This window comes from Rutilus rutilus (genome assembly GCF_951802725.1).
Source record: "Rutilus rutilus genome assembly, chromosome: 18".
Lineage (NCBI taxonomy): Eukaryota > Metazoa > Chordata > Actinopteri > Cypriniformes > Leuciscidae > Rutilus > Rutilus rutilus.
The window spans coordinates 156,547-182,776 of NC_140231.1; the positions used below are offsets into that span (position 1 = coordinate 156,547).

General features: G+C 47.0%; 1 protein-coding gene across 1 annotated transcript; it reads right to left on the reverse strand.

Moving 5' to 3' along the window:
- Positions 1–21,679: 21,679 nt before the first annotated feature.
- On the reverse strand, positions 21,680–22,758 carry LOC311276852 (uncharacterized protein). The gene is made up of 2 exons (XM_084386809.1): positions 22,475–22,758; positions 21,680–22,353 (listed from the first exon to the last, which is right to left on the reverse strand). The coding sequence occupies exons 1-2, from the start codon at positions 22,658–22,660 to the stop codon at positions 21,805–21,807; spliced, it is 735 nt and encodes a 244-aa protein (XP_084242935.1). The 5' UTR covers positions 22,661–22,758; the 3' UTR covers positions 21,680–21,804.
- Positions 22,759–26,230: the final 3,472 nt, after the last annotated feature.

Below are 26,230 nucleotides of genomic sequence, written 5' to 3' on the forward strand. Positions count from 1 at the left end.
AAAGCTCGAAACGCGTCGTGAAAGTATGCCTGAATGACTCGAAACCGTAAAAATGAGTACAGCTGCCATCATTTGGGGGTTCGTGATGTAGCAGAAGCCTTGGAAAATTTTCTCTTCGACCCATACAGGTCTGGAGTTGGTTAAAATGGCCGCCATCATTGGTCTGAGTGATGTTGCAGAGCCACATTAATTTTTCCTCCGTCCACTGTGACGTTGAGCGTCTCCAAAAAGGGTCCATGTCCATACAGACGTGGGATTTATGCCCCTCACCACTCTTGACTAACACCTACCAAAAGTTTTTTGTTCAAACTAAGCCCTTGTTGGCATAAACCACGGCAATGTAGCCCTTTTGGATCTAGCCCGCGGCGTTTTAGCCCTCTTTTTAATGTTTTATAATTGTATGCGTCTCTCTCGGGGTTTCTTGGGGCATTTCGGTGCTTGTGTGGGGAGCGGCCAGTTGAAGCGAAGGCCAGTGCACAGCCTGAAGTGTCTTCGGACAGTTTATGGATTTTCTCTTCACCTAACCAAGCCCGTGCCTCGTAACTCTGGACCTCGTGCATGTTATCTGGATGTTCCTTGAGATGTCTGGGGGGGTATGTGTATAATTATTAAATATTAAAATGAGAAATAAATTTATTGATAGTCAAAAAACGATTTATGAAGCACCATTTAGTGCTGAAAGGTATTTTAGTTAAAGTGGGAGGGGCGCCCGCCCTCTGAAGTCCACTATAAAATCAAGTGTGACCACGCCCTCGAGCACGAGGAAGCCGAGAGGGATTTGAGAGAGTTGTCATTCTAAATTCACCTGATGAGGAGCCTTGGGAAAGCTCGAAACGCGTCGTGAAAGTATGCCTGAATGACTCGAAACCGTAAAAATGAGTACAGCTGCCATCATTTGGGGGTTCGTGATGTAGCAGAAGCCTTGGAAAATTTTCTCTTCGACCCATACAGGTCTGGAGTTGGTTAAAATGGCCGCCATCATTGGTCTGAGTGATGTTGCAGAGCCACATTAATTTTTCCTCCGTCCACTGTGACGTTGAGCGTCTCCAAAAAGGGTCCATGTCCATACAGACGTGGGATTTATGCCCCTCACCACTCTTGACTAACACCTACCAAAAGTTTTTTGTTCAAACTAAGCCCTTGTTGGCATAAACCACGGCAATGTAGCCCTTTTGGATCTAGCCCGCGGCGTTTTAGCCCTCTTTTTAATGTTTTATAATTGTATGCGTCTCTCTCGGGGTTTCTTGGGGCATTTCGGTGCTTGTGTGGGGAGCGGCCAGTTGAAGCGAAGGCCAGTGCACAGCCTGAAGTGTCTTCGGACAGTTTATGGATTTTCTCTTCACCTAACCAAGCCCGTGCCTCGTAACTCTGGACCTCGTGCATGTTATCTGGATGTTCCTTGAGATGTCTGGGGGGGTATGTGTATAATTATTAAATATTAAAATGATAAATAAATTTATTGATAGTCAAAAAACGATTTATGAAGCACCATTTAGTGCTGAAAGGTATTTTAGTTAAAGTGGGAGGGGCGCCCGCCCTCTGAAGTCCACTATAAAATCAAGTGTGACCACGCCCTCGAGCACGAGGAAGCCGAGAGGGATTTGAGAGAGTTGTCATTCTAAATTCACCTGATGAGGAGCCTTGGGAAAGCTCGAAACGCGTCGTGAAAGTATGCCTGAATGACTCGAAACCGTAAAAATGAGTACAGCTGCCATCATTTGGGGGTTCGTGATGTAGCAGAAGCCTTGGAAAATTTTCTCTTCGACCCATACAGGTCTGGAGTTGGTTAAAATGGCCGCCATCATTGGTCTGAGTGATGTTGCAGAGCCACATAAATTTTTCCTCCGTCCACTGTGACGTTGAGCGTCTCCAAAAAGGGTCCATGTCCATACAGACGTGGGATTTATGCCCCTCACCACTCTTAGCTAACACCTACCATTCGCTTTTTGTTCAAATTAAGCCCTTGTTGGCATAAACCACGGCAATGTAGCCCTTTTGGATCTAGCCCACGGCGTTTTAGCCCTCTTTTAATGTTTTATAATTGTATGCGTCTCTCTCGGGGTTTCTTGGGGCATTTCGGTGCTTGTGTGGGGAGCGGCCAGTTGAAGCGAAGGCCAGTGCACAGCCTGAAGTGTCTTCGGACAGTTTATGGATTTTCTCTTCACCTAACCAAGCCCGTGCCTCGTAACTCTGGACCTCGTGCATGTTATCTGGATGTTCCTTGAGATGTCTGGGGGGGTATGTGTATAATTATTAAATATTAAAATGATAAATAAATTTATTGATAGTCAAAAAACGATTTATGAAGCACCATTTAGTGCTGAAAGGTATTTTAGTTAAAGTGGGAGGGGCGCCCGCCCTCTGAAGTCCACTATAAAATCAAGTGTGACCACGCCCTCGAGCACGAGGAAGCCGAGAGGGATTTGAGAGAGTTGTCATTCTAAATTCACCTGATGAGGAGCCTTGGGAAAGCTCGAAACGCGTCGTGAAAGTATGCCTGAATGACTCGAAACCGTAAAAATGAGTACAGCTGCCATCATTTGGGGGTTCGTGATGTAGCAGAAGCCTTGGAAAATTTTCTCTTCGACCCATACAGGTCTGGAGTTGGTTAAAATGGCCGCCATCATTGGTCTGAGTGATGTTGCAGAGCCACATAAATTTTTCCTCCGTCCACTGTGACGTTGAGCGTCTCCAAAAAGGGTCCATGTCCATACAGACGTGGGATTTATGCCCCTCACCACTCTTAGCTAACACCTACCATTCGCTTTTTGTTCAAATTAAGCCCTTGTTGGCATAAACCACGGCAATGTAGCCCTTTTGGATCTAGCCCACGGCGTTTTAGCCCTCTTTTAATGTTTTATAATTGTATGCGTCTCTCTCGGGGTTTCTTGGGGCATTTCGGTGCTTGTGTGGGGAGCGGCCAGTTGAAGCGAAGGCCAGTGCACAGCTTGAAGTGTCTTCGGACAGTTTATGGATTTTCTCTTCACCTAACCAAGCCCGTGCCTCGTAACTCTGGACCTCGTGCATGTTATCTGGATGTTCCTTGAGATGTCTGGGGGGGTATGTGTATAATTATTAAATATTAAAATGATAAATAAATTTATTGATAGTCAAAAAACGATTTATGAAGCACCATTTAGTGCTGAAAGGTATTTTAGTTAAAGTGGGAGGGGCGCCCGCCCTCTGAAGTCCACTATAAAATCAAGTGTGACCACGCCCTCGAGCACGAGGAAGCCGAGAGGGATTTGAGAGAGTTGTCATTCTAAATTCACCTGATGAGGAGCCTTGGGAAAGCTCGAAACGCGTCGTGAAAGTATGCCTGAATGACTCGAAACCGTAAAAATGAGTACAGCTGCCATCATTTGGGGGTTCGTGATGTAGCAGAAGCCTTGGAAAATTTTCTCTTCGACCCATACAGGTCTGGAGTTGGTTAAAATGGCCGCCATCATTGGTCTGAGTGATGTTGCAGAGCCACATTAATTTTTCCTCCGTCCACTGTGACGTTGAGCGTCTCCAAAAAGGGTCCATGTCCATACAGACGTGGGATTTATGCCCCTCACCACTCTTGACTAACACCTACCAAAAGTTTTTTGTTCAAACTAAGCCCTTGTTGGCATAAACCACGGCAATGTAGCCCTTTTGGATCTAGCCCGCGGCGTTTTAGCCCTCTTTTTAATGTTTTATAATTGTATGCGTCTCTCTCGGGGTTTCTTGGGGCATTTCGGTGCTTGTGTGGGGAGCGGCCAGTTGAAGCGAAGGCCAGTGCACAGCCTGAAGTGTCTTCGGACAGTTTATGGATTTTCTCTTCACCTAACCAAGCCCGTGCCTCGTAACTCTGGACCTCGTGCATGTTATCTGGATGTTCCTTGAGATGTCTGGGGGGGTATGTGTATAATTATTAAATATTAAAATGATAAATAAATTTATTGATAGTCAAAAAACGATTTATGAAGCACCATTTAGTGCTGAAAGGTATTTTAGTTAAAGTGGGAGGGGCGCCCGCCCTCTGAAGTCCACTATAAAATCAAGTGTGACCACGCCCTCGAGCACGAGGAAGCCGAGAGGGATTTGAGAGAGTTGTCATTCTAAATTCACCTGATGAGGAGCCTTGGGAAAGCTCGAAACGCGTCGTGAAAGTATGCCTGAATGACTCGAAACCGTAAAAATGAGTACAGCTGCCATCATTTGGGGGTTCGTGATGTAGCAGAAGCCTTGGAAAATTTTCTCTTCGACCCATACAGGTCTGGAGTTGGTTAAAATGGCCGCCATCATTGGTCTGAGTGATGTTGCAGAGGCACATTAATTTTTCCTCCGTCCACTGTGACGTTGAGCGTCTCCAAAAAGGGTCCATGTCCATACAGACGTGGGATTTATGCCCCTCACCACTCTTGACTAACACCTACCAAAAGTTTTTTGTTCAAACTAAGCCCTTGTTGGCATAAACCACGGCAATGTAGCCCTTTTGGATCTAGCCCGCGGCGTTTTAGCCCTCTTTTTAATGTTTTATAATTGTATGCGTCTCTCTCGGGGTTTCTTGGGGCATTTCGGTGCTTGTGTGGGGAGCGGCCAGTTGAAGCGAAGGCCAGTGCACAGCCTGAAGTGTCTTCGGACAGTTTATGGATTTTCTCTTCACCTAACCAAGCCCGTGCCTCGTAACTCTGGACCTCGTGCATGTTATCTGGATGTTCCTTGAGATGTCTGGGGGGGTATGTGTATAATTATTAAATATTAAAATGATAAATAAATTTATTGATAGTCAAAAAACGATTTATGAAGCACCATTTAGTGCTGAAAGGTATTTTAGTTAAAGTGGGAGGGGCGCCCGCCCTCTGAAGTCCACTATAAAATCAAGTGTGACCACGCCCTCGAGCACGAGGAAGCCGAGAGGGATTTGAGAGAGTTGTCATTCTAAATTCACCTGATGAGGAGCCTTGGGAAAGCTCGAAACGCGTCGTGAAAGTATGCCTGAATGACTCGAAACCGTAAAAATGAGTACAGCTGCCATCATTTGGGGGTTCGTGATGTAGCAGAAGCCTTGGAAAATTTTCTCTTCGACCCATACAGGTCTGGAGTTGGTTAAAATGGCCGCCATCATTGGTCTGAGTGATGTTGCAGAGCCACATAAATTTTTCCTCCGTCCACTGTGACGTTGAGCGTCTCCAAAAAGGGTCCATGTCCATACAGACGTGGGATTTATGCCCCTCACCACTCTTAGCTAACACCTACCATTCGCTTTTTGTTCAAATTAAGCCCTTGTTGGCATAAACCACGGCAATGTAGCCCTTTTGGATCTAGCCCACGGCGTTTTAGCCCTCTTTTAATGTTTTATAATTGTATGCGTCTCTCTCGGGGTTTCTTGGGGCATTTCGGTGCTTGTGTGGGGAGCGGCCAGTTGAAGCGAAGGCCAGTGCACAGCCTGAAGTGTCTTCGGACAGTTTATGGATTTTCTCTTCACCTAACCAAGCCCGTGCCTCGTAACTCTGGACCTCGTGCATGTTATCTGGATGTTCCTTGAGATGTCTGGGGGGGTATGTGTATAATTATTAAATATTAAAATGATAAATAAATTTATTGATAGTCAAAAAACGATTTATGAAGCACCATTTAGTGCTGAAAGGTATTTTAGTTAAAGTGGGAGGGGCGCCCGCCCTCTGAAGTCCACTATAAAATCAAGTGTGACCACGCCCTCGAGCACGAGGAAGCCGAGAGGGATTTGAGAGAGTTGTCATTCTAAATTCACCTGATGAGGAGCCTTGGGAAAGCTCGAAACGCGTCGTGAAAGTATGCCTGAATGACTCGAAACCGTAAAAATGAGTACAGCTGCCATCATTTGGGGGTTCGTGATGTAGCAGAAGCCTTGGAAAATTTTCTCTTCGACCCATACAGGTCTGGAGTTGGTTAAAATGGCCGCCATCATTGGTCTGAGTGATGTTGCAGAGCCACATAAATTTTTCCTCCGTCCACTGTGACGTTGAGCGTCTCCAAAAAGGGTCCATGTCCATACAGACGTGGGATTTATGCCCCTCACCACTCTTAGCTAACACCTACCATTCGCTTTTTGTTCAAATTAAGCCCTTGTTGGCATAAACCACGGCAATGTAGCCCTTTTGGATCTAGCCCACGGCGTTTTAGCCCTCTTTTAATGTTTTATAATTGTATGCGTCTCTCTCGGGGTTTCTTGGGGCATTTCGGTGCTTGTGTGGGGAGCGGCCAGTTGAAGCGAAGGCCAGTGCACAGCCTGAAGTGTCTTCGGACAGTTTATGGATTTTCTCTTCACCTAACCAAGCCCGTGCCTCGTAACTCTGGACCTCGTGCATGTTATCTGGATGTTCCTTGAGATGTCTGGGGGGGTATGTGTATAATTATTAAATATTAAAATGATAAATAAATTTATTGATAGTCAAAAAACGATTTATGAAGCACCATTTAGTGCTGAAAGGTATTTTAGTTAAAGTGGGAGGGGCGCCCGCCCTCTGAAGTCCACTATAAAATCAAGTGTGACCACGCCCTCGAGCACGAGGAAGCCGAGAGGGATTTGAGAGAGTTGTCATTCTAAATTCACCTGATGAGGAGCCTTGGGAAAGCTCGAAACGCGTCGTGAAAGTATGCCTGAATGACTCGAAACCGTAAAAATGAGTACAGCTGCCATCATTTGGGGGTTCGTGATGTAGCAGAAGCCTTGGAAAATTTTCTCTTCGACCCATACAGGTCTGGAGTTGGTTAAAATGGCCGCCATCATTGGTCTGAGTGATGTTGCAGAGCCACATTAATTTTTCCTCCGTCCACTGTGACGTTGAGCGTCTCCAAAAAGGGTCCATGTCCATACAGACGTGGGATTTATGCCCCTCACCACTCTTGACTAACACCTACCAAAAGTTTTTTGTTCAAACTAAGCCCTTGTTGGCATAAACCACGGCAATGTAGCCCTTTTGGATCTAGCCCGCGGCGTTTTAGCCCTCTTTTTAATGTTTTATAATTGTATGCGTCTCTCTCGGGGTTTCTTGGGGCATTTCGGTGCTTGTGTGGGGAGCGGCCAGTTGAAGCGAAGGCCAGTGCACAGCCTGAAGTGTCTTCGGACAGTTTATGGATTTTCTCTTCACCTAACCAAGCCCGTGCCTCGTAACTCTGGACCTCGTGCATGTTATCTGGATGTTCCTTGAGATGTCTGGGGGGGTATGTGTATAATTATTAAATATTAAAATGATAAATAAATTTATTGATAGTCAAAAAACGATTTATGAAGCACCATTTAGTGCTGAAAGGTATTTTAGTTAAAGTGGGAGGGGCGCCCGCCCTCTGAAGTCCACTATAAAATCAAGTGTGACCACGCCCTCGAGCACGAGGAAGCCGAGAGGGATTTGAGAGAGTTGTCATTCTAAATTCACCTGATGAGGAGCCTTGGGAAAGCTCGAAACGCGTCGTGAAAGTATGCCTGAATGACTCGAAACCGTAAAAATGAGTACAGCTGCCATCATTTGGGGGTTCGTGATGTAGCAGAAGCCTTGGAAAATTTTCTCTTCGACCCATACAGGTCTGGAGTTGGTTAAAATGGCCGCCATCATTGGTCTGAGTGATGTTGCAGAGGCACATTAATTTTTCCTCCGTCCACTGTGACGTTGAGCGTCTCCAAAAAGGGTCCATGTCCATACAGACGTGGGATTTATGCCCCTCACCACTCTTGACTAACACCTACCAAAAGTTTTTTGTTCAAACTAAGCCCTTGTTGGCATAAACCACGGCAATGTAGCCCTTTTGGATCTAGCCCGCGGCGTTTTAGCCCTCTTTTTAATGTTTTATAATTGTATGCGTCTCTCTCGGGGTTTCTTGGGGCATTTCGGTGCTTGTGTGGGGAGCGGCCAGTTGAAGCGAAGGCCAGTGCACAGCCTGAAGTGTCTTCGGACAGTTTATGGATTTTCTCTTCACCTAACCAAGCCCGTGCCTCGTAACTCTGGACCTCGTGCATGTTATCTGGATGTTCCTTGAGATGTCTGGGGGGGTATGTGTATAATTATTAAATATTAAAATGATAAATAAATTTATTGATAGTCAAAAAACGATTTATGAAGCACCATTTAGTGCTGAAAGGTATTTTAGTTAAAGTGGGAGGGGCGCCCGCCCTCTGAAGTCCACTATAAAATCAAGTGTGACCACGCCCTCGAGCACGAGGAAGCCGAGAGGGATTTGAGAGAGTTGTCATTCTAAATTCACCTGATGAGGAGCCTTGGGAAAGCTCGAAACGCGTCGTGAAAGTATGCCTGAATGACTCGAAACCGTAAAAATGAGTACAGCTGCCATCATTTGGGGGTTCGTGATGTAGCAGAAGCCTTGGAAAATTTTCTCTTCGACCCATACAGGTCTGGAGTTGGTTAAAATGGCCGCCATCATTGGTCTGAGTGATGTTGCAGAGCCACATTAATTTTTCCTCCGTCCACTGTGACGTTGAGCGTCTCCAAAAAGGGTCCATGTCCATACAGACGTGGGATTTATGCCCCTCACCACTCTTGACTAACACCTACCAAAAGTTTTTTGTTCAAACTAAGCCCTTGTTGGCATAAACCACGGCAATGTAGCCCTTTTGGATCTAGCCCGCGGCGTTTTAGCCCTCTTTTTAATGTTTTATAATTGTATGCGTCTCTCTCGGGGTTTCTTGGGGCATTTCGGTGCTTGTGTGGGGAGCGGCCAGTTGAAGCGAAGGCCAGTGCACAGCCTGAAGTGTCTTCGGACAGTTTATGGATTTTCTCTTCACCTAACCTCTAGCCTTGGAAAATTTTCTCTTCGACCCATACAGGTCTGGAGTTGGTTAAAATGGCCGCCATCATTGGTCTGAGTGATGTTGCAGAGCCACATAAATTTTTCCTCCGTCCACTGTGACGTTGAGCGTCTCCAAAAAGGGTCCATGTCCATACAGACGTGGGATTTATGCCCCTCACCACTCTTAGCTAACACCTACCATTCGCTTTTTGTTCAAATTAAGCCCTTGTTGGCATAAACCACGGCAATGTAGCCCTTTTGGATCTAGCCCACGGCGTTTTAGCCCTCTTTTAATGTTTTATAATTGTATGCGTCTCTCTCTGGGTTTCTTGGGGCATTTCGGTGCTTGTGTGGGGAGCGGCCAGTTGAAGCGAAGGCCAGTGCACAGCCTGAAGTGTCTTCGGACAGTTTATGGATTTTCTCTTCACCTAACCAAGCCCGTGCCTCGTAACTCTGGACCTCGTGCATGTTATCTGGATGTTCCTTGAGATGTCTGGGGGGGTATGTGTATAATTATTAAATATTAAAATGATAAATAAATTTATTGATAGTCAAAAAACGATTTATGAAGCACCATTTAGTGCTGAAAGGTATTTTAGTTAAAGTGGGAGGGGCGCCCGCCCTCTGAAGTCCACTATAAAATCAAGTGTGACCACGCCCTCGAGCACGAGGAAGCCGAGAGGGATTTGAGAGAGTTGTCATTCTAAATTCACCTGATGAGGAGCCTTGGGAAAGCTCGAAACGCGTCGTGAAAGTATGCCTGAATGACTCGAAACCGTAAAAATGAGTACAGCTGCCATCATTTGGGGGTTCGTGATGTAGCAGAAGCCTTGGAAAATTTTCTCTTCGACCCATACAGGTCTGGAGTTGGTTAAAATGGCCGCCATCATTGGTCTGAGTGATGTTGCAGAGCCACATAAATTTTTCCTCCGTCCACTGTGACGTTGAGCGTCTCCAAAAAGGGTCCATGTCCATACAGACGTGGGATTTATGCCCCTCACCACTCTTAGCTAACACCTACCATTCGCTTTTTGTTCAAATTAAGCCCTTGTTGGCATAAACCACGGCAATGTAGCCCTTTTGGATCTAGCCCACGGCGTTTTAGCCCTCTTTTAATGTTTTATAATTGTATGCGTCTCTCTCGGGGTTTCTTGGGGCATTTCGGTGCTTGTGTGGGGAGCGGCCAGTTGAAGCGAAGGCCAGTGCACAGCCTGAAGTGTCTTCGGACAGTTTATGGATTTTCTCTTCACCTAACCAAGCCCGTGCCTCGTAACTCTGGACCTCGTGCATGTTATCTGGATGTTCCTTGAGATGTCTGGGGGGGTATGTGTATAATTATTAAATATTAAAATGAGAAATAAATTTATTGATAGTCAAAAAACGATTTATGAAGCACCATTTAGTGCTGAAAGGTATTTTAGTTAAAGTGGGAGGGGCGCCCGCCCTCTGAAGTCCACTATAAAATCAAGTGTGACCACGCCCTCGAGCACGAGGAAGCCGAGAGGGATTTGAGAGAGTTGTCATTCTAAATTCACCTGATGAGGAGCCTTGGGAAAGCTCGAAACGCGTCGTGAAAGTATGCCTGAATGACTCGAAACCGTAAAAATGAGTACAGCTGCCATCATTTGGGGGTTCGTGATGTAGCAGAAGCCTTGGAAAATTTTCTCTTCGACCCATACAGGTCTGGAGTTGGTTAAAATGGCCGCCATCATTGGTCTGAGTGATGTTGCAGAGCCACATTAATTTTTCCTCCGTCCACTGTGACGTTGAGCGTCTCCAAAAAGGGTCCATGTCCATACAGACGTGGGATTTATGCCCCTCACCACTCTTGACTAACACCTACCAAAAGTTTTTTGTTCAAACTAAGCCCTTGTTGGCATAAACCACGGCAATGTAGCCCTTTTGGATCTAGCCCGCGGCGTTTTAGCCCTCTTTTTAATGTTTTATAATTGTATGCGTCTCTCTCGGGGTTTCTTGGGGCATTTCGGTGCTTGTGTGGGGAGCGGCCAGTTGAAGCGAAGGCCAGTGCACAGCCTGAAGTGTCTTCGGACAGTTTATGGATTTTCTCTTCACCTAACCTCTAGCCTTGGAAAATTTTCTCTTCGACCCATACAGGTCTGGAGTTGGTTAAAATGGCCGCCATCATTGGTCTGAGTGATGTTGCAGAGCCACATAAATTTTTCCTCCGTCCACTGTGACGTTGAGCGTCTCCAAAAAGGGTCCATGTCCATACAGACGTGGGATTTATGCCCCTCACCACTCTTAGCTAACACCTACCATTCGCTTTTTGTTCAAATTAAGCCCTTGTTGGCATAAACCACGGCAATGTAGCCCTTTTGGATCTAGCCCACGGCGTTTTAGCCCTCTTTTAATGTTTTATAATTGTATGCGTCTCTCTCGGGGTTTCTTGGGGCATTTCGGTGCTTGTGTGGGGAGCGGCCAGTTGAAGCGAAGGCCAGTGCACAGCCTGAAGTGTCTTCGGACAGTTTATGGATTTTCTCTTCACCTAACCAAGCCCGTGCCTCGTAACTCTGGACCTCGTGCATGTTATCTGGATGTTCCTTGAGATGTCTGGGGGGGTATGTGTATAATTATTAAATATTAAAATGATAAATAAATTTATTGATAGTCAAAAAACGATTTATGAAGCACCATTTAGTGCTGAAAGGTATTTTAGTTAAAGTGGGAGGGGCGCCCGCCCTCTGAAGTCCACTATAAAATCAAGTGTGACCACGCCCTCGAGCACGAGGAAGCCGAGAGGGATTTGAGAGAGTTGTCATTCTAAATTCACCTGATGAGGAGCCTTGGGAAAGCTCGAAACGCGTCGTGAAAGTATGCCTGAATGACTCGAAACCGTAAAAATGAGTACAGCTGCCATCATTTGGGGGTTCGTGATGTAGCAGAAGCCTTGGAAAATTTTCTCTTCGACCCATACAGGTCTGGAGTTGGTTAAAATGGCCGCCATCATTGGTCTGAGTGATGTTGCAGAGCCACATAAATTTTTCCTCCGTCCACTGTGACGTTGAGCGTCTCCAAAAAGGGTCCATGTCCATACAGACGTGGGATTTATGCCCCTCACCACTCTTAGCTAACACCTACCATTCGCTTTTTGTTCAAATTAAGCCCTTGTTGGCATAAACCACGGCAATGTAGCCCTTTTGGATCTAGCCCACGGCGTTTTAGCCCACTTTTAATGTTTTATAATTGTATGCGTCTCTCTCGGGGTTTCTTGGGGCATTTCGGTGCTTGTGTGGGGAGCGGCCAGTTGAAGCGAAGGCCAGTGCACAGCCTGAAGTGTCTTCGGACAGTTTATGGATTTTCTCTTCACCTAACCAAGCCCGTGCCTCGTAACTCTGGACCTCGTGCATGTTATCTGGATGTTCCTTGAGATGTCTGGGGGGGTATGTGTATAATTATTAAATATTAAAATGATAAATAAATTTATTGATAGTCAAAAAACGATTTATGAAGCACCATTTAGTGCTGAAAGGTATTTTAGTTAAAGTGGGAGGGGCGCCCGCCCTCTGAAGTCCACTATAAAATCAAGTGTGACCACGCCCTCGAGCACGAGGAAGCCGAGAGGGATTTGAGAGAGTTGTCATTCTAAATTCACCTGATGAGGAGCCTTGGGAAAGCTCGAAACGCGTCGTGAAAGTATGCCTGAATGACTCGAAACCGTAAAAATGAGTACAGCTGCCATCATTTGGGGGTTCGTGATGTAGCAGAAGCCTTGGAAAATTTTCTCTTCGACCCATACAGGTCTGGAGTTGGTTAAAATGGCCGCCATCATTGGTCTGAGTGATGTTGCAGAGCCACATAAATTTTTCCTCCGTCCACTGTGACGTTGAGCGTCTCCAAAAAGGGTCCATGTCCATACAGACGTGGGATTTATGCCCCTCACCACTCTTAGCTAACACCTACCATTCGCTTTTTGTTCAAATTAAGCCCTTGTTGGCATAAACCACGGCAATGTAGCCCTTTTGGATCTAGCCCACGGCGTTTTAGCCCTCTTTTAATGTTTTATAATTGTATGCGTCTCTCTCGGGGTTTCTTGGGGCATTTCGGTGCTTGTGTGGGGAGCGGCCAGTTGAAGCGAAGGCCAGTGCACAGCCTGAAGTGTCTTCGGACAGTTTATGGATTTTCTCTTCACCTAACCCTACCCCTGCAAGAAATTTCAAAAACAATCAAACAAAAATATCAATTACCCCATTTTCTGCACTAAAACCTACCCCACTCACCAGTTAATGCGGTCTGGACGGCCCTCCGTCGCCTACCCCGACTGCTGTCAGCCCTCTCTGGTCGACCCCTGGGAGAATATTAAAGACAAACAAACAAAAATATCAATTACCCCATTTTCTACACTAAAATCTACCCCACTTACCTGTCAATCCGGTCTGGACGGCCTTTTAACGCCTTCCTTGACTGTTGTCAGCCCTCTTTGGTCGAACCCTGGGAGAATATTAAAAACAAACAAACAAAAATATCAATTACCCCATTTTCTACACTAAAATCTACCCCACTCACCTGTTAATGCGGTCTGGACGGCCCTCCGTCGCCTACCCCGACTGCTGTCAGCCCTCTCTGGTCGACCCCTGGGAGAATATTAAAGACAAACAAACAAAAATATCAATTACCCCATTTTCTACACTAAAATCTACCCCACTTACCTGTCAATCCGGTCTGGACGGCCTTTTAACGCCTTCCTTGACTGTTGTCAGCCCTCTCTGGTCGAACCCTGGGAGAATATTAAAAACAAACAAACAAAAATATCAATTACCCCATTTTCTACACTAAAATCTACCCCACTCACCTGTTAATGCGGTCTGGATGGCCCTCCGTCGCCTACCCCGACTGCTGTCAGCCCTCTTTGGTCGACCCCTGGGAGAATATTAAAGACAAACATATAAAATAGGGGTCATCCCATTTATTACACTCATTATAGCATAACACAACCATATAGGTAATTAAATAAATAAAGAAATATATATATATATATATATATATATATATATATACACAACAGGTGTGTGGTCTAAAACACAAAACAGATATTATGAGACGGGCTATAAGGTGTTAACATTATAATTTATAATTATTAATTACAAATAGTATATACAGATTTACGTATTTGTCAAGTGGACAGTGTAGTGGGACTTTAGATCACGGCATCTAACCCTTTCTTGACCTTGGGTAAACCTTTAGTGGTCAGCAGAATGTAGGCCAGTGCACAGCCATTTCTGGGACCTTAGGGTCCCAGATCTTGGATTTCTCATTCCCCTAACCCTACACCTGATGAGGAGCCTTGGGTTGTCATTCTAAATTCACCTGATGAGGAGCCTTGGGAAAGCTCGAAACGCGTCGTGAAAGTATGCCTGAATGACTCGAAACCGTAAAAATGAGTACAGCTGCCATCATTTGGGGGTTCGTGATGTAGCAGAAGCCTTGGAAAATTTTCTCTTCGACCCATACAGGTCTGGAGTTGGTTAAAATGGCCGCCATCATTGGTCTGAGTGATGTTGCAGAGCCACATTAATTTTTCCTCCGTCCACTGTGACGTTGAGCGTCTCCAAAAAGGGTCCATGTCCATACAGACGTGGGATTTATGCCCCTCACCACTCTTAGCTAACACCTACCATTCGCTTTTTGTTCAAATTAAGCCCTTGTTGGCATAAACCACGGCAATGTAGCCCTTTTGGATCTAGCCCACGGCGTTTTAGCCCTCTTTTAATGTTTTATAATTGTATGCGTCTCTCTCGGGGTTTCTTGGGGCATTTCGGTGCTTGTGTGGGGAGCGGCCAGTTGAAGCGAAGGCCAGTGCACAGCCTGAAGTGTCTTCGGACAGTTTATGGATTTTCTCTTCACCTAACCAAGCCCGTGCCTCGTAACTCTGGACCTCGTGCATGTTATCTGGATGTTCCTTGAGATGTCTGGGGGGGTATGTGTATAATTATTAAATATTAAAATGATAAATAAATTTATTGATAGTCAAAAAACGATTTATGAAGCACCATTTAGTGCTGAAAGGTATTTTAGTCAAAGTGGGAGGGGCGCCCGCCCTCTGAAGTCCACTATAAAATCAAGTGTGACCACGCCCTCGAGCACGAGGAAGCCGAGAGGGATTTGAGAGAGTTGTCATTCTAAATTCACCTGATGAGGAGCCTTGGGAAAGCTCGAAACGCGTCGTGAAAGTATGCCTGAATGACTCGAAACCGTAAAAATGAGTACAGCTGCCATCATTTGGGGGTTCGTGATGTAGCAGAAGCCTTGGAAAATTTTCTCTTCGACCCATACAGGTCTGGAGTTGGTTAAAATGGCCGCCATCATTGGTCTGAGTGATGTTGCAGAGCCACATAAATTTTTCCTCCGTCCACTGTGACGTTGAGCGTCTCCAAAAAGGGTCCATGTCCATACAGACGTGGGATTTATGCCCCTCACCACTCTTAGCTAACACCTACCATTCGTTTTTTGTTCAAATTAAGCCCTTGTTGGCATAAACCACGGCAATGTAGCCCTTTTGGATCTAGCCCACGGCGTTTTAGCCCTCTTTTAATGTTTTATAATTGTATGCGTCTCTCTCGGGGTTTCTTGGGGCATTTCGGTGCTTGTGTGGGGAGCGGCCAGTTGAAGCGAAGGCCAGTGCACAGCCTGAAGTGTCTTCGGACAGTTTATGGATTTTCTCTTCACCTAACCCTAACCCTAACACACACGCCAGCCCTAAACCTACCATCCGTAAACCCTGTGGTATTACCCCGGGAGGTACATTCAGCTACGGCCCTAACACCTACCAGTCCAAAACCTAATGAATGTACCCCGGACTACGGCCCTAACACCTACCAGTCCAAAACCTAATGAATGTACCCCGGAACACGGCCCTAACCCCTACCAGTCCAAACCTAATGAATGTACCCCGGTCTGACGTAGCCCTCCTGGGAGGAACCCGGGACTCTGTAACGAGAACACTTTATCAGATGGCGATGGATAGGTTGGTTACATGTATGTGAAAGGAGACTCAAAAGGAGATTATTGTTCATAACAAAATTCAAAATAAGACACAAGTTGAGTGGGGACGTACACTTGGGATTGGGGTCCGACTTGGATAGACCTAAAAGTGGTCATTTGATGTAGGGCCAGTGCGTAACCAGACTCAGACCTCAGGTCTGGGGCTTGGATCTTCATTTCCCCTAACAGTTGTCATTTCAATTCGCCTGATGAGAACCTTGGGAAAGTTCGAAACGCGTCGCGAGAGTGCCTGAATGACACAAAACCGTAAAAATGAGTACAGCTGCCATCATTTTGAAGGTGGGTGATGTAGCAGAGCTCTGGAAAATTTTCTCTTCAGCCCATACAGGCGTCGAGTTGGTTAAAATGGCCGCCATCATTGGTGCGGGTGATGTTGCAGAGCCACATGATTTTTTCTCCGTCCACTGTGACGTCGAGCGTCTCCTCATGTCCATACAGACGTGAGTTATATGCCCCTCACCACATCTGACTAAAACCTACCATTAGTTTTTTCATTAAATTAAACCCTTGTTGGTATAAACCACGGCAATATAGCCCGTTTGATTTGAACCCTGGCGATTTTAGCCCTCTATTTTTTTATTTAATAATTATATATGTATCTCTCTAGGGTGTGACCATTCTCCTTTCTGGGCCTGTGGTGTCCTTTAGTGGTCAGTAGAAAGTAGGCCAGTGCACAGCCATTTCTGGGGCCTTCGGGCCCTAGATCTTGGATTTTTCATTCCCCTAACCCTAACCCTAGACCTAGGCCTCTACCTACTTCTGTCCTAAAACCTACCTATAGTTACCCGGTTGTTTTGTAGACCTAGGCCTCTACCTACTTCTGTCCTAAAACCTACCTATAGTTACCCGGTTGTTTTGTAGACCTAGGCCTCTACCTACTTCTGTCCTAAAACCTACCTATAGTAACCCGGTTGTTTTTTAGACCTAGGACTCTACCTACTTCTGTCCTAAACCCTACCCGTAGTAACCCGGGTGTTTGTAGACCTAGGCTTCTACCCACTTTTGTCTTAATACCTATCTATAGTAATTTTGTGATTTATACAACTAAGGTCTGTACCTGCTTTTGCTCTAACCCTACCCACGAGAGCCCTTATGGTCATGAACCTAGTTGGAAGTCTAGTAATGGTGAGCTCCAATGAGGAGCGCGCTCCAAGGGGGAGCCATGGTATAGTCTAACATGCGTCGGCCCGTGCCTTCCTCAGTCTCCTCTCTTTCCTGGACTAGTGCCGGAGAGAGGGAGGAGCTGTTGTAATATTTACAAAAAACCTAACCCAGCCAGAGCCATCGGACTTGACATACCAGGGATGATCCAGGTTTTGGAACTGGGGGCTAGATCTTCTGTTTTTCTGGTTCCTAGAAGTCTTGGTTTTATGGGAAGTTCCTGTTAGGTATAAATTTGTTGGGATATAGAGAGCTGTTCTAGGATTAGGATTAGGTTTGCTTGAGCTCCCTCCGGCTCCTTCCTCGGCCCGTGGGGTCGGGGGAGGGGCGGGATGGGAGTACGAATACGGGCCTATACAGGTCCTTAGGGAGTTGCTCGGCCTAGACAGGTTGGGTAACTCCTGGTTCGTTTTAATTAATTTTTTGGGGGGGGGAGTTAGAATCGTGTGGAGGTCGGTCTCAGGTGGTAATCGGCTGTTTTTCTTTTCTTGTAGGCAGATTGAAAGTGAGGAGAGTTTTTGGATAATGGAGGAAAGGAAGCAAAGGGAGGAAAGGGAGGAGCAGGACTTCAAGAGTTTGATTAGGGTCTTGTTTAGATTCCTTAAGGCCTACCACCATCACCTCGGCATGACGAAAGCCGGGGATGATGAGGGACCACCGGCCAAACTACAACGGATGGCTTATCAGATGTCCGCCGGGATTCAGCCAGTGTTCCCAAGGGTCAACACGGAATGGTTGATCTTTGGGAACGCCAAGAATTGGCTGAACAATGGATTGGACATCTTAACAGACCATCATGAGAGAGTCCTTCTTGAGGCCGGCCAGGCAGTCTCCCATGCCCCCAGGGTGAGATGGAGGGAGGCATGGGAGATTGCGGTGAAATGGGCCCGCCGGGGACTGAAAACTTTGAGGGAATCCACGGTGCGCCAGGCCTTGGCTGAAGCCATCCGCCTTTCGGAAGGGACCGAGGACGGGGGGGAGACCTCGGGATACGTCCCTAGGGCAGCAAGGGCTGGGCCGTCCTCCGCTCCAGTGGGGGGACAGGCCAGGGCCAGAGAGCAAGAAGCGCCAGGGAACCAGAGTGTAGCAGAACCATCGAGGGTCCGCAAAAAGACAGCCCGTAAACCGGCCATCAGGTGGCCCCAGTCGGTGGTGGAGAAGAGGTCGTCGGCCCAGGGGTCTTCCGTCCCGGAGCCGAGGATGGCCGGGGGGGGTCAGCCGGCCCGGGAGGTAGGGACCCAAGCGGTTGTGGAGAAGCTGCCGACCCGGGCAGTGTCCGTTTCCACGCAGGTAGCGGTCGGGGACTGCGGACCGGCCCGGGGAGCCGTGACCCCGGCACTAGAGCCAGTTGTGGGAGGCGGGCCGCTCCAGGGTCCTCCAGGTCCTGTGCTCAGGAGGGAGGTTCCTTCACGGGAATCCTCGGACCTGGGGGATTCCCCTGGACACCGCCTGGAGGAGGAGCAGGAGCAGGTCTGTTTAAGAGCAGAGCCCCCGAGGCTAGCAAAGGCCAAGAAGGGTCTGGGCCCCGGCAGCAAAAATAGAGCGGTTGGGGTTCTGCCGGTGGGGCCAGCAGCGGCAGCGGTCTTACCACCCCTGACTCCAGTTCGGGATCAAGTGCAGCCGATGGAGTTGGGGGATAGCCTGGATTCGGACGGGGACTGGATCCTGGAGGTCAGCCAGACAGAAATGGAGGTTCCCCGGGAGCCTAGGTCGGAAGTCACTCCAGGAGCCACAGGGCAGGGGCCGGCAGTTCCGGAGGAGGAGACGGGGGCAGCCGTTGGGCGGGCCCCAGGGACTCTGAAGAAGTTCCCGGAAATTCCATCAGCCAAGAGAGCCCCGGTGAAAGGGTCACGGGGGAGCCTCCATGTCAGACATGAAGTCATAGCGGGGGACAAGTATAAGTCGTGGAGTCTGGCCCCGGGGAGGGAGATCCTCATTGTTGGGGACTCCAATCTGAGTCGCATTCCGGAGATTGACCATGGGGCTGTGGAGGTGCACAGCTACCCCGGGGCCACGTTGGCACAGGCGTTTAGCCTTATTAAATACAAGACCCCCGCGGCGGACAGGGTCAGACAGGTCATTCTATCCTTCGGCTTGAATGACCGGAACCAAAGCAACATCCAGACCCTGAGGAAATGTGTGGAAGGGCTGAAGGAAGCGGCGGCGGCAACATTCCCTAATGCGGTGTTACATATGCCTCTGATTAATTATGATCCCGGCCTACCGGAGCAACAGGTTCGGAATCTGAGAGCCCTCAATGATGTCATTTTTAGGGCCGAGTGGTGCATGCCCCTCTTGCCGGAGAGCCGGTTCCAGGTGGAACGGGACCGTATCCATTGGACGGTGGATACGGCTCGGGCCATTCTTCAACATTGGCTAAAGCATTTAAACTGCTAAAGGGGCCTCCCCGCCAGGGTCCCGAAAAATCAGAGAATAAAATGGGCTCTGTCATTAACTTGTCTCAGTGTTTTCATTTTACACCGGCACAGGTTAGTCTACTAGATAGGGGTTTATCTTTTATTCCTTCTCATCTAGTAAAGAAAGTTGACAGAGGTCCTTTGTTGGCGGATTTAGGTCAGTTCCATGACAAAATAAAAAGGGCAGTTTATTTTGGTCCTAGTATTGACGGGGAAGCCCAGGGTCTTCCGTTTTGCGAGAGTTCGGGGTGGGTGCCGCCACCCCAGAGACTTCCTGGGGAAGTGTGGGATTTTTTTGAAAAGAATTTGGAGGGTGTTCAGGTGGCTTTATCGGGGGCAAAGGCTCCGGTGCCTAACTTGCCCCCGGAGGAGATCGAAGCCTTGGAAAACCTAGCTCGCAGGACTGATATTGTTATTAAACCTGCAGACAAGGGAAGTGCGGTGGTAATCATGGACAGGGCACGTTATGTCCAGGAGGGGCTGAGACAATTAACGGATCGATCCTTCTATTCCAAGTTAGAGGCTCCCATTTTCATGGAGTCGATACCCCGCATTGAGAGAGTAGTCGATACCTTGCGGAGGACGGGTTTTATCTGTAAGCGACAGGCGAGTTATTTGGTAGGGGAGGTGAGGCCTAGGCCCAGGCGGTTTTATTTGCTCCCCAAAGTTCACAAGCCTCGGGACAAATGGTCCAATCCTTTCATGCCTCCGGGTCGCCCGATTGTCTCGGATAGTGGGAGCGAGAGTCATAGAGTGGCGGAGTTCATCGACTTTTATCTCAATCCCTTGTCCACGAAGCACTTTAGCTTTATCAGAGACACGTATGACTTTTTGGAGAAGGTCAAGGGTCTTAGAGTACCGCCGGACGCCCTTTTGTTCTCACTAGATGTGGAAAGTTTATATACCAATATCGAGACTCCTTTGGGATTGAGGGCAGTTCGTGATTGTTTCGCTAGGTTTCCTGATGCCTCTCGACCGGATGAGGCAATTTTAGAACTCCTAGAGTTGAGTCTCACTCGTAATGACTTTGAATTTGAAGGGGAGTTCTATTTACAGATTAAGGGGACGGCGATGGGTAAAAGGTTTGCGCCGGCCTACGCAAATATTTACATGGCTCGGTGGGAAGAGACAGTCTTTCCCAAATGCGAAAAGGTCCCTTTGTCCTACTTTAGGTTCCTAGACGACATCTGGGGAGTGTGGGACCATGGTCGACAGGAGTTTGAGGCCTTTTTAGGGGTGTTGAACACGCATCATGCCTCGATTAAGGTAAAAGCAGTGGTAAATGAGCAGGCCATAGAGTTTCTCGACACGATGGTGTACAAGGGACCTGAGTTTCATTCTACAGGACTCTTGGATTTCAAGATGTTTTTTAAGGAGACGGACATTCATGCCCTTTTACACCATCGGAGCTACCATCCGAGACACACGTTCAGAGGTATAGTGTTATCTCAGCTTCTGAGGTTCAGGAGAATTTGTTCTCGGGAGGAAAGCTTTCAGGAAGCCAAGTGTACTCTGTTCCGGGCCCTCCGGGCCAGGGGCTATTCGAGGTCATGGCTTAGGGCGATCTACAGGGAGCATTGTCAGCTGCAGGCCAGTCCAAAGGTTGGGCCTCCAAGGGACGATAGAGTTTTGGTCCCGGCCATATTTCCATTCACTCCAGAGGCTGCCAGGCTCACCAGGGAGATCAAGGGTAGCTTTGCAGGAACGTTGGCGCATACGCCGGAGGGTCAGGGTATTAAGCTCCTGGCGACCTACAAGAGAAACACAAACTTGCAGGATTTGTTGGTTCATAGCAGGCTTCGCAAGCACAGGGACAAACCAAGACCGTTGAAAAGGAAAAGACCTCGAACCATTAAAGCTTGGGGTCAGCCCAGGGCGTTCTTCCTGCCGAATATTCCGCTGGAGGCCAAGAATTGTATATATGCGATTCGGTGTGGCCGGTGTGGCAAACAATATGTCGGTCAGACCAAGAATTCCATCAAGGCACGTTTATACCAACACCGGTATATCATTCGCAAGGGAGCCATGAATACGAGTAGGCGTTCGCTGGTAGAGTACTTCCAACGACACGGGGTGCGGAAATTGACGGCAAGGGGTCTCGAGCATAATCCGAAGTGGACCTTAACACTAGAAGTCCCAGAGAGCAGCCATTTGGCTTTTCTACCTATAAAACCCGCAGGACAGCCAATGGGCTGGAAGGCTTTAGGCTAATATCCTTAATCAGCTGTGAACGGTTGCTTTTGTTATGTAAACGATGTGGGGCCATGCTGAGCCACTTCAAGGAAACTTGTGTTTCACTATGCCATCTTAGGGAGAAATCAACACACATGTTTTATTTTTTCCTTTGTTGCTGAGATTTATTGATAAAAACAGTACAAAATAAAATAAAAAAGAAACCAACCATTTGTACACATTTACAAATAATATTAAAAAGTGAGTGAGTACATTCCAGCAATCACTCACAATCCTGGCACTGCCATGGTATCTCCCGTCTGCATTTACCACATGTGTATCTGTAGCAGTGAACACATCGCACAGTGGCATGATTGTTCTTGCATTGGTGTTTGACCTGACACATGGCTCTTTTTCCAGGGCTAGGTGTGGAGGGTTGTGTCCGAAGCAATTGTTCTTTTCTTGCCTTCTTCGCACACATATGAGAGTTAGCCAACTCTCTTGCAAGCTCCACCAGGAGATCCACCCGTCTTTCCTGCCTTCCGGTGCATGCTTGATACAGCACATGTGCATTCAGTGCTGCCATGTCAATCATGTTATAGAACACGGCAACTGGCCAGCGCCGTGTCCCTGTGCGGACAATGTACTCCCGCACCATCTGGTCCATCACATCCACGCCGCACTTTGTGGTGTTGTAAAGGGTGACAGTGTTTGGCTTCCTTTTGGTGGTATTATCAGTCTGAACCACGCTGTGCACGCTGCTAAGAATGTAGACGGTCTTCTTCCGTTTGGGCGCATACGCCGTCAGCGTAGCAGCAGTGGTTGAAAACACCTAATAAATAAGATAAATTGTTATTTTCATAGCACTTTTACACACAATGACACACTTGGCGGTGTTGATTCTAAAAATTAGAAACACATAAACATAGAACCACAAAAGACCTGCAACATACCTGAGTGGTGAATTCATTGCGATCTGTGTGTCTAGCGGATTGAGGGATTTCCCGGCGAATCTTGTTGACTGTGCCGAGGATGGTGGTTTTCCGGCTAAGAAGTTTATGCGCAAGTGACAGCGATGTGAAGAAATTGTCCGTGGTAACATTTCTGCCCTTGTCTAGGAATGGTTCCATCAGCCTCATCACTACATTTTCAGACAGTCTCTCTCCACTGGGACGACTAGGGTCCTTGCCAAGATATGGGAGGACATTACAAATGTACTTGGATTTTAGGTCGCAAGCCACCCAAACCTTGATCCCAAACTTGTCAGGTTTAGTTGCAATATACTGCAGGAAACAGCAGTGAGTATTTGACGGGAAAAGCTGTTCATCAACGGTGATATGTAGACCAGGGTTGTAGGACGTGATGCAATTGGTGACAAATGATCCCCACACACTGGAAATTGCAGCAAACTTATCAGTCTTTGCACGATCACTCCAGGTGGACCTGTCATCAAAGCGTAGGTGTCGCATGATGTCTTGGAAGCGGTTTCGCGGCATTGTTCCAATGATATGTGGGTTTCCCAGGTTTGCTGACCAGCAGTCACATAGTGATGGAACCTTGGTAAGCCCCCGCAAGATGACAATTGCAATAAATGCCATTAGTTCAGGGAGGGCCATTAACCAATGAACATGCTCCGTTTCCTGTGCATGTTGAATAGTCCATTCTTGAATGCTATGAAGCATGTCAAGAGTGATGAAACACAGGAAGCACTGAAGGCGACTCGAGATACTTTTCCTGGCCTTAGCCGTTGGCTCTCCATCTGCAGCGTACGCTTTTATTGGGGTGAAAGGGAGACGCGTCCCCACCTGTTCTTCACGCCACACTGTGCCATCTTTCGCTGTCTCTGTCAGGTCAGTCCCCAAACAGGCTCTCTTTTTTGGTTGAGGAGCAGTCTCCTCATCTGCAGTGTGAACAAATTCAAATTGTGAGCAATGGAAAAGTCAAATGATATCACAAATGCATGCATAGATACTAATAATAATTCCAGTATCTCCTTCTCTGTATCGGAATAATGTCTGAAATATCTTCCTAAATAAAAAGATACAACTAAAGCAAAGAAACAACTAATAATGTTTTGCACTTCAGATGGCAGTGAATGTCTGCTAAGTAGTACAAACAAAAAAGTGGACAATACAAAAAAGGCAGGGTAAATATTTATGTCACTCCACTCTGCTTTTTTGGTGTTTTCCACTTACTGGTTTGAAATTAAATAGGAAATAATATGAAATGAAACTTAACCTGAAGACAGATCAGACAGCTCTGAGTCCGAATCCGGCTGAAGTTCTATGTCTTCTCCCTCTGAGTCACAAGGGTTTACTTCACTCAGGATAATTTCCAAGGCCTGCCGAGTGGTGAGTCTTGTCTGCATTTTCTTTTCTTGGAGAGGAGGTTCGTACACCACAGAATTCTTGAGGGCACTGAAGTAGTAGGCTATGTGCAGTGAGATTTTACCCATCTCAGCACAAAAGGAATTACCTCTCATTTGAGAGCAAGCTGCATGCAATTAGATGTGCTAATTCATACCTGTTTACACCTGGGCAAGACCCTACATGCCAATGTGAGACTTGGTCAATCAAGTTCTCTGCTTTTAGCAGCCCTCCCTCCCCCACACATACAAACAAGCCACCAGCAACCATTCACACACACACCCCCAACCCCCCTGCAGATTGCTCAGGTAATGACCACATTTACACATGAATTGATGCTAATGATAGCCAAAAGACTAACCAGTTAGCATCCACTTGGCTAAAGGAGGGTTACAAAACTCTGGGACTTCTAGTGTTAAACCAGAGATTATTCAAAGAGTTCCTTTGGATAGATAGATTGGGAACCCGAGTCCCAAACGGCCTGAATGAGAGGAGGGAGCTCTCAGAATAATGATAATAATCATCATCATCATCATCATCATCATCATAATTATAATAATAATAATAATAATAATAATGATATTATTGTTATAATAAACCAAATAAAGTATAAAAAATAAAAAAATAAAAAAATAGGGGGAAAAAAATGATGAGGGGGAGGAATCCGGGGGGACTATCCTGGAATTTCCTCCTGTATCTGAGCCCCTTTAAAACAAAGTAGTTGGTTCTTATTGTAGGGATTATTATTGTTATAAAATCCCTGTAATGATAATAATCATAATCATGATATTAAGTTTTTTTTGGGGGGGGGAAAAGTCGGTGTATTCAAATTTGACAACGGGAGGCATATGATTTCTTTTCGGAAGTAGGGGCTTTGATCTCGTTCTCTTTGTCTCCGTTCGGTGAAAAGAGAATTAAGATCGGGAAGAGAGTATCGCGAGTGTTTCTTTGGAGAATAGGGGTTCTCCTGGCTTCAGAAAATCGTTTTTTTTCCCAGGATAGAATTTTGGCTTTTTCCTCCCCCAAGGAGTTCGTGATAGAGTTGGAGAGGAGCGGTTTTGTGGTTTCTCGAGTGGTTGATCTGAGTAGGAGCGGAGAACTACAATTTCGAGAAAAAAAATTTTTTTGGGGTTACCACGGTCGTGATAGCCGGGTCAAAAAGGTATACATCGGAGTTGCGCCATCTGGTGGCATCTGCGGTTGACGACTACGTCCTTTGGTAAGGATTAGGGTCTGTTCAGTCGTAGTTTCCCCTTCCGCTCTTGAGGGAAGAGGTTGGTAGAAGCTTGGTGTGCAGAAATGTGCATCCGCCAATCTCGACCCATCGAATAGAGTGGGTGCAGGGGGTCTTGTCTTTGGAATTAGAAGGACCTGGCAGTGCTTGCTGCTATTTGGGGACTTCCTGGGCAAGACTCTTTGTGTGTTGAGTCAGTGGGACTGACAAAGGGCCCCCTGATGTAGACCATCTCTCGCAGGCTTTTTTCGGGTAACCTGGATACCTTGCGGTGTTAACGAAGGGTTACTTGGGAGAGCGGTACGTATCCAGCCCCCCTGGGTCCACTTGGACAGCACGCAGGGAAGGTGACCTGGGGCAAACAGGTCTTAAATGGTGCCCGATCTTCTATGGGTGGATAGCACCTTCCATGCAACAGTACATTTTTTGCAAACAACATGCTTACACACTGATGGTTCGATCGTCTTCGGTTATGGTAGAAGGGTGGATTCTCTTCCCTGGAGCTCCAATTTAGGAGTCAGTGCTGCCAGCGGTTGTCCTGTAATGGGATGATGTCGGTTTGGTTGGTCCTGACTCTTAGGGCAAAAGACTGGTAGAAGCTTGATGCTCCGCATCCGCCAGTTTTGGTGCCCGCCCCATTGGGAGTCTTCTTTTGACCAGGTTGAGAGACTGGGTAGTTATTTCGACGTGAAACCGTTTTTTCTAGAAAGGAGAAGAGGTCTGGTCGTCTTTGAAGCTCTTACCTTCTCCTATCTTACCTGGTAGTTCCGATTCAGAGATTAGTCCGGCTTGCGGCGGTTTTTGCAATGGAAAACGAGCAGTTAGTTTCAGGGGAAGTTTTTCCGTGTTCCTACCTGGGGATTCCGTCTTGGGATCAGCACAGTCGTCCTGTAATGTAAAAAGAGCGGTTAGTTTCAGGGCAAATCTTCCGTGTCTTTACCTGGTATTTCGTTGGGTGATCAGCACGGTCTTCGGTGGTCCTGGAAGGTCAAAGAAGGATTAGTTTCAGGGGAAATCTTTCGTGTTCTTACCTGGCGTTCCATTTTGGTGATCAGCACAGTCTGCAGTGGTCCTGTAATGTAAAAGAGAGATTAGTTTGTTTCGTGTTC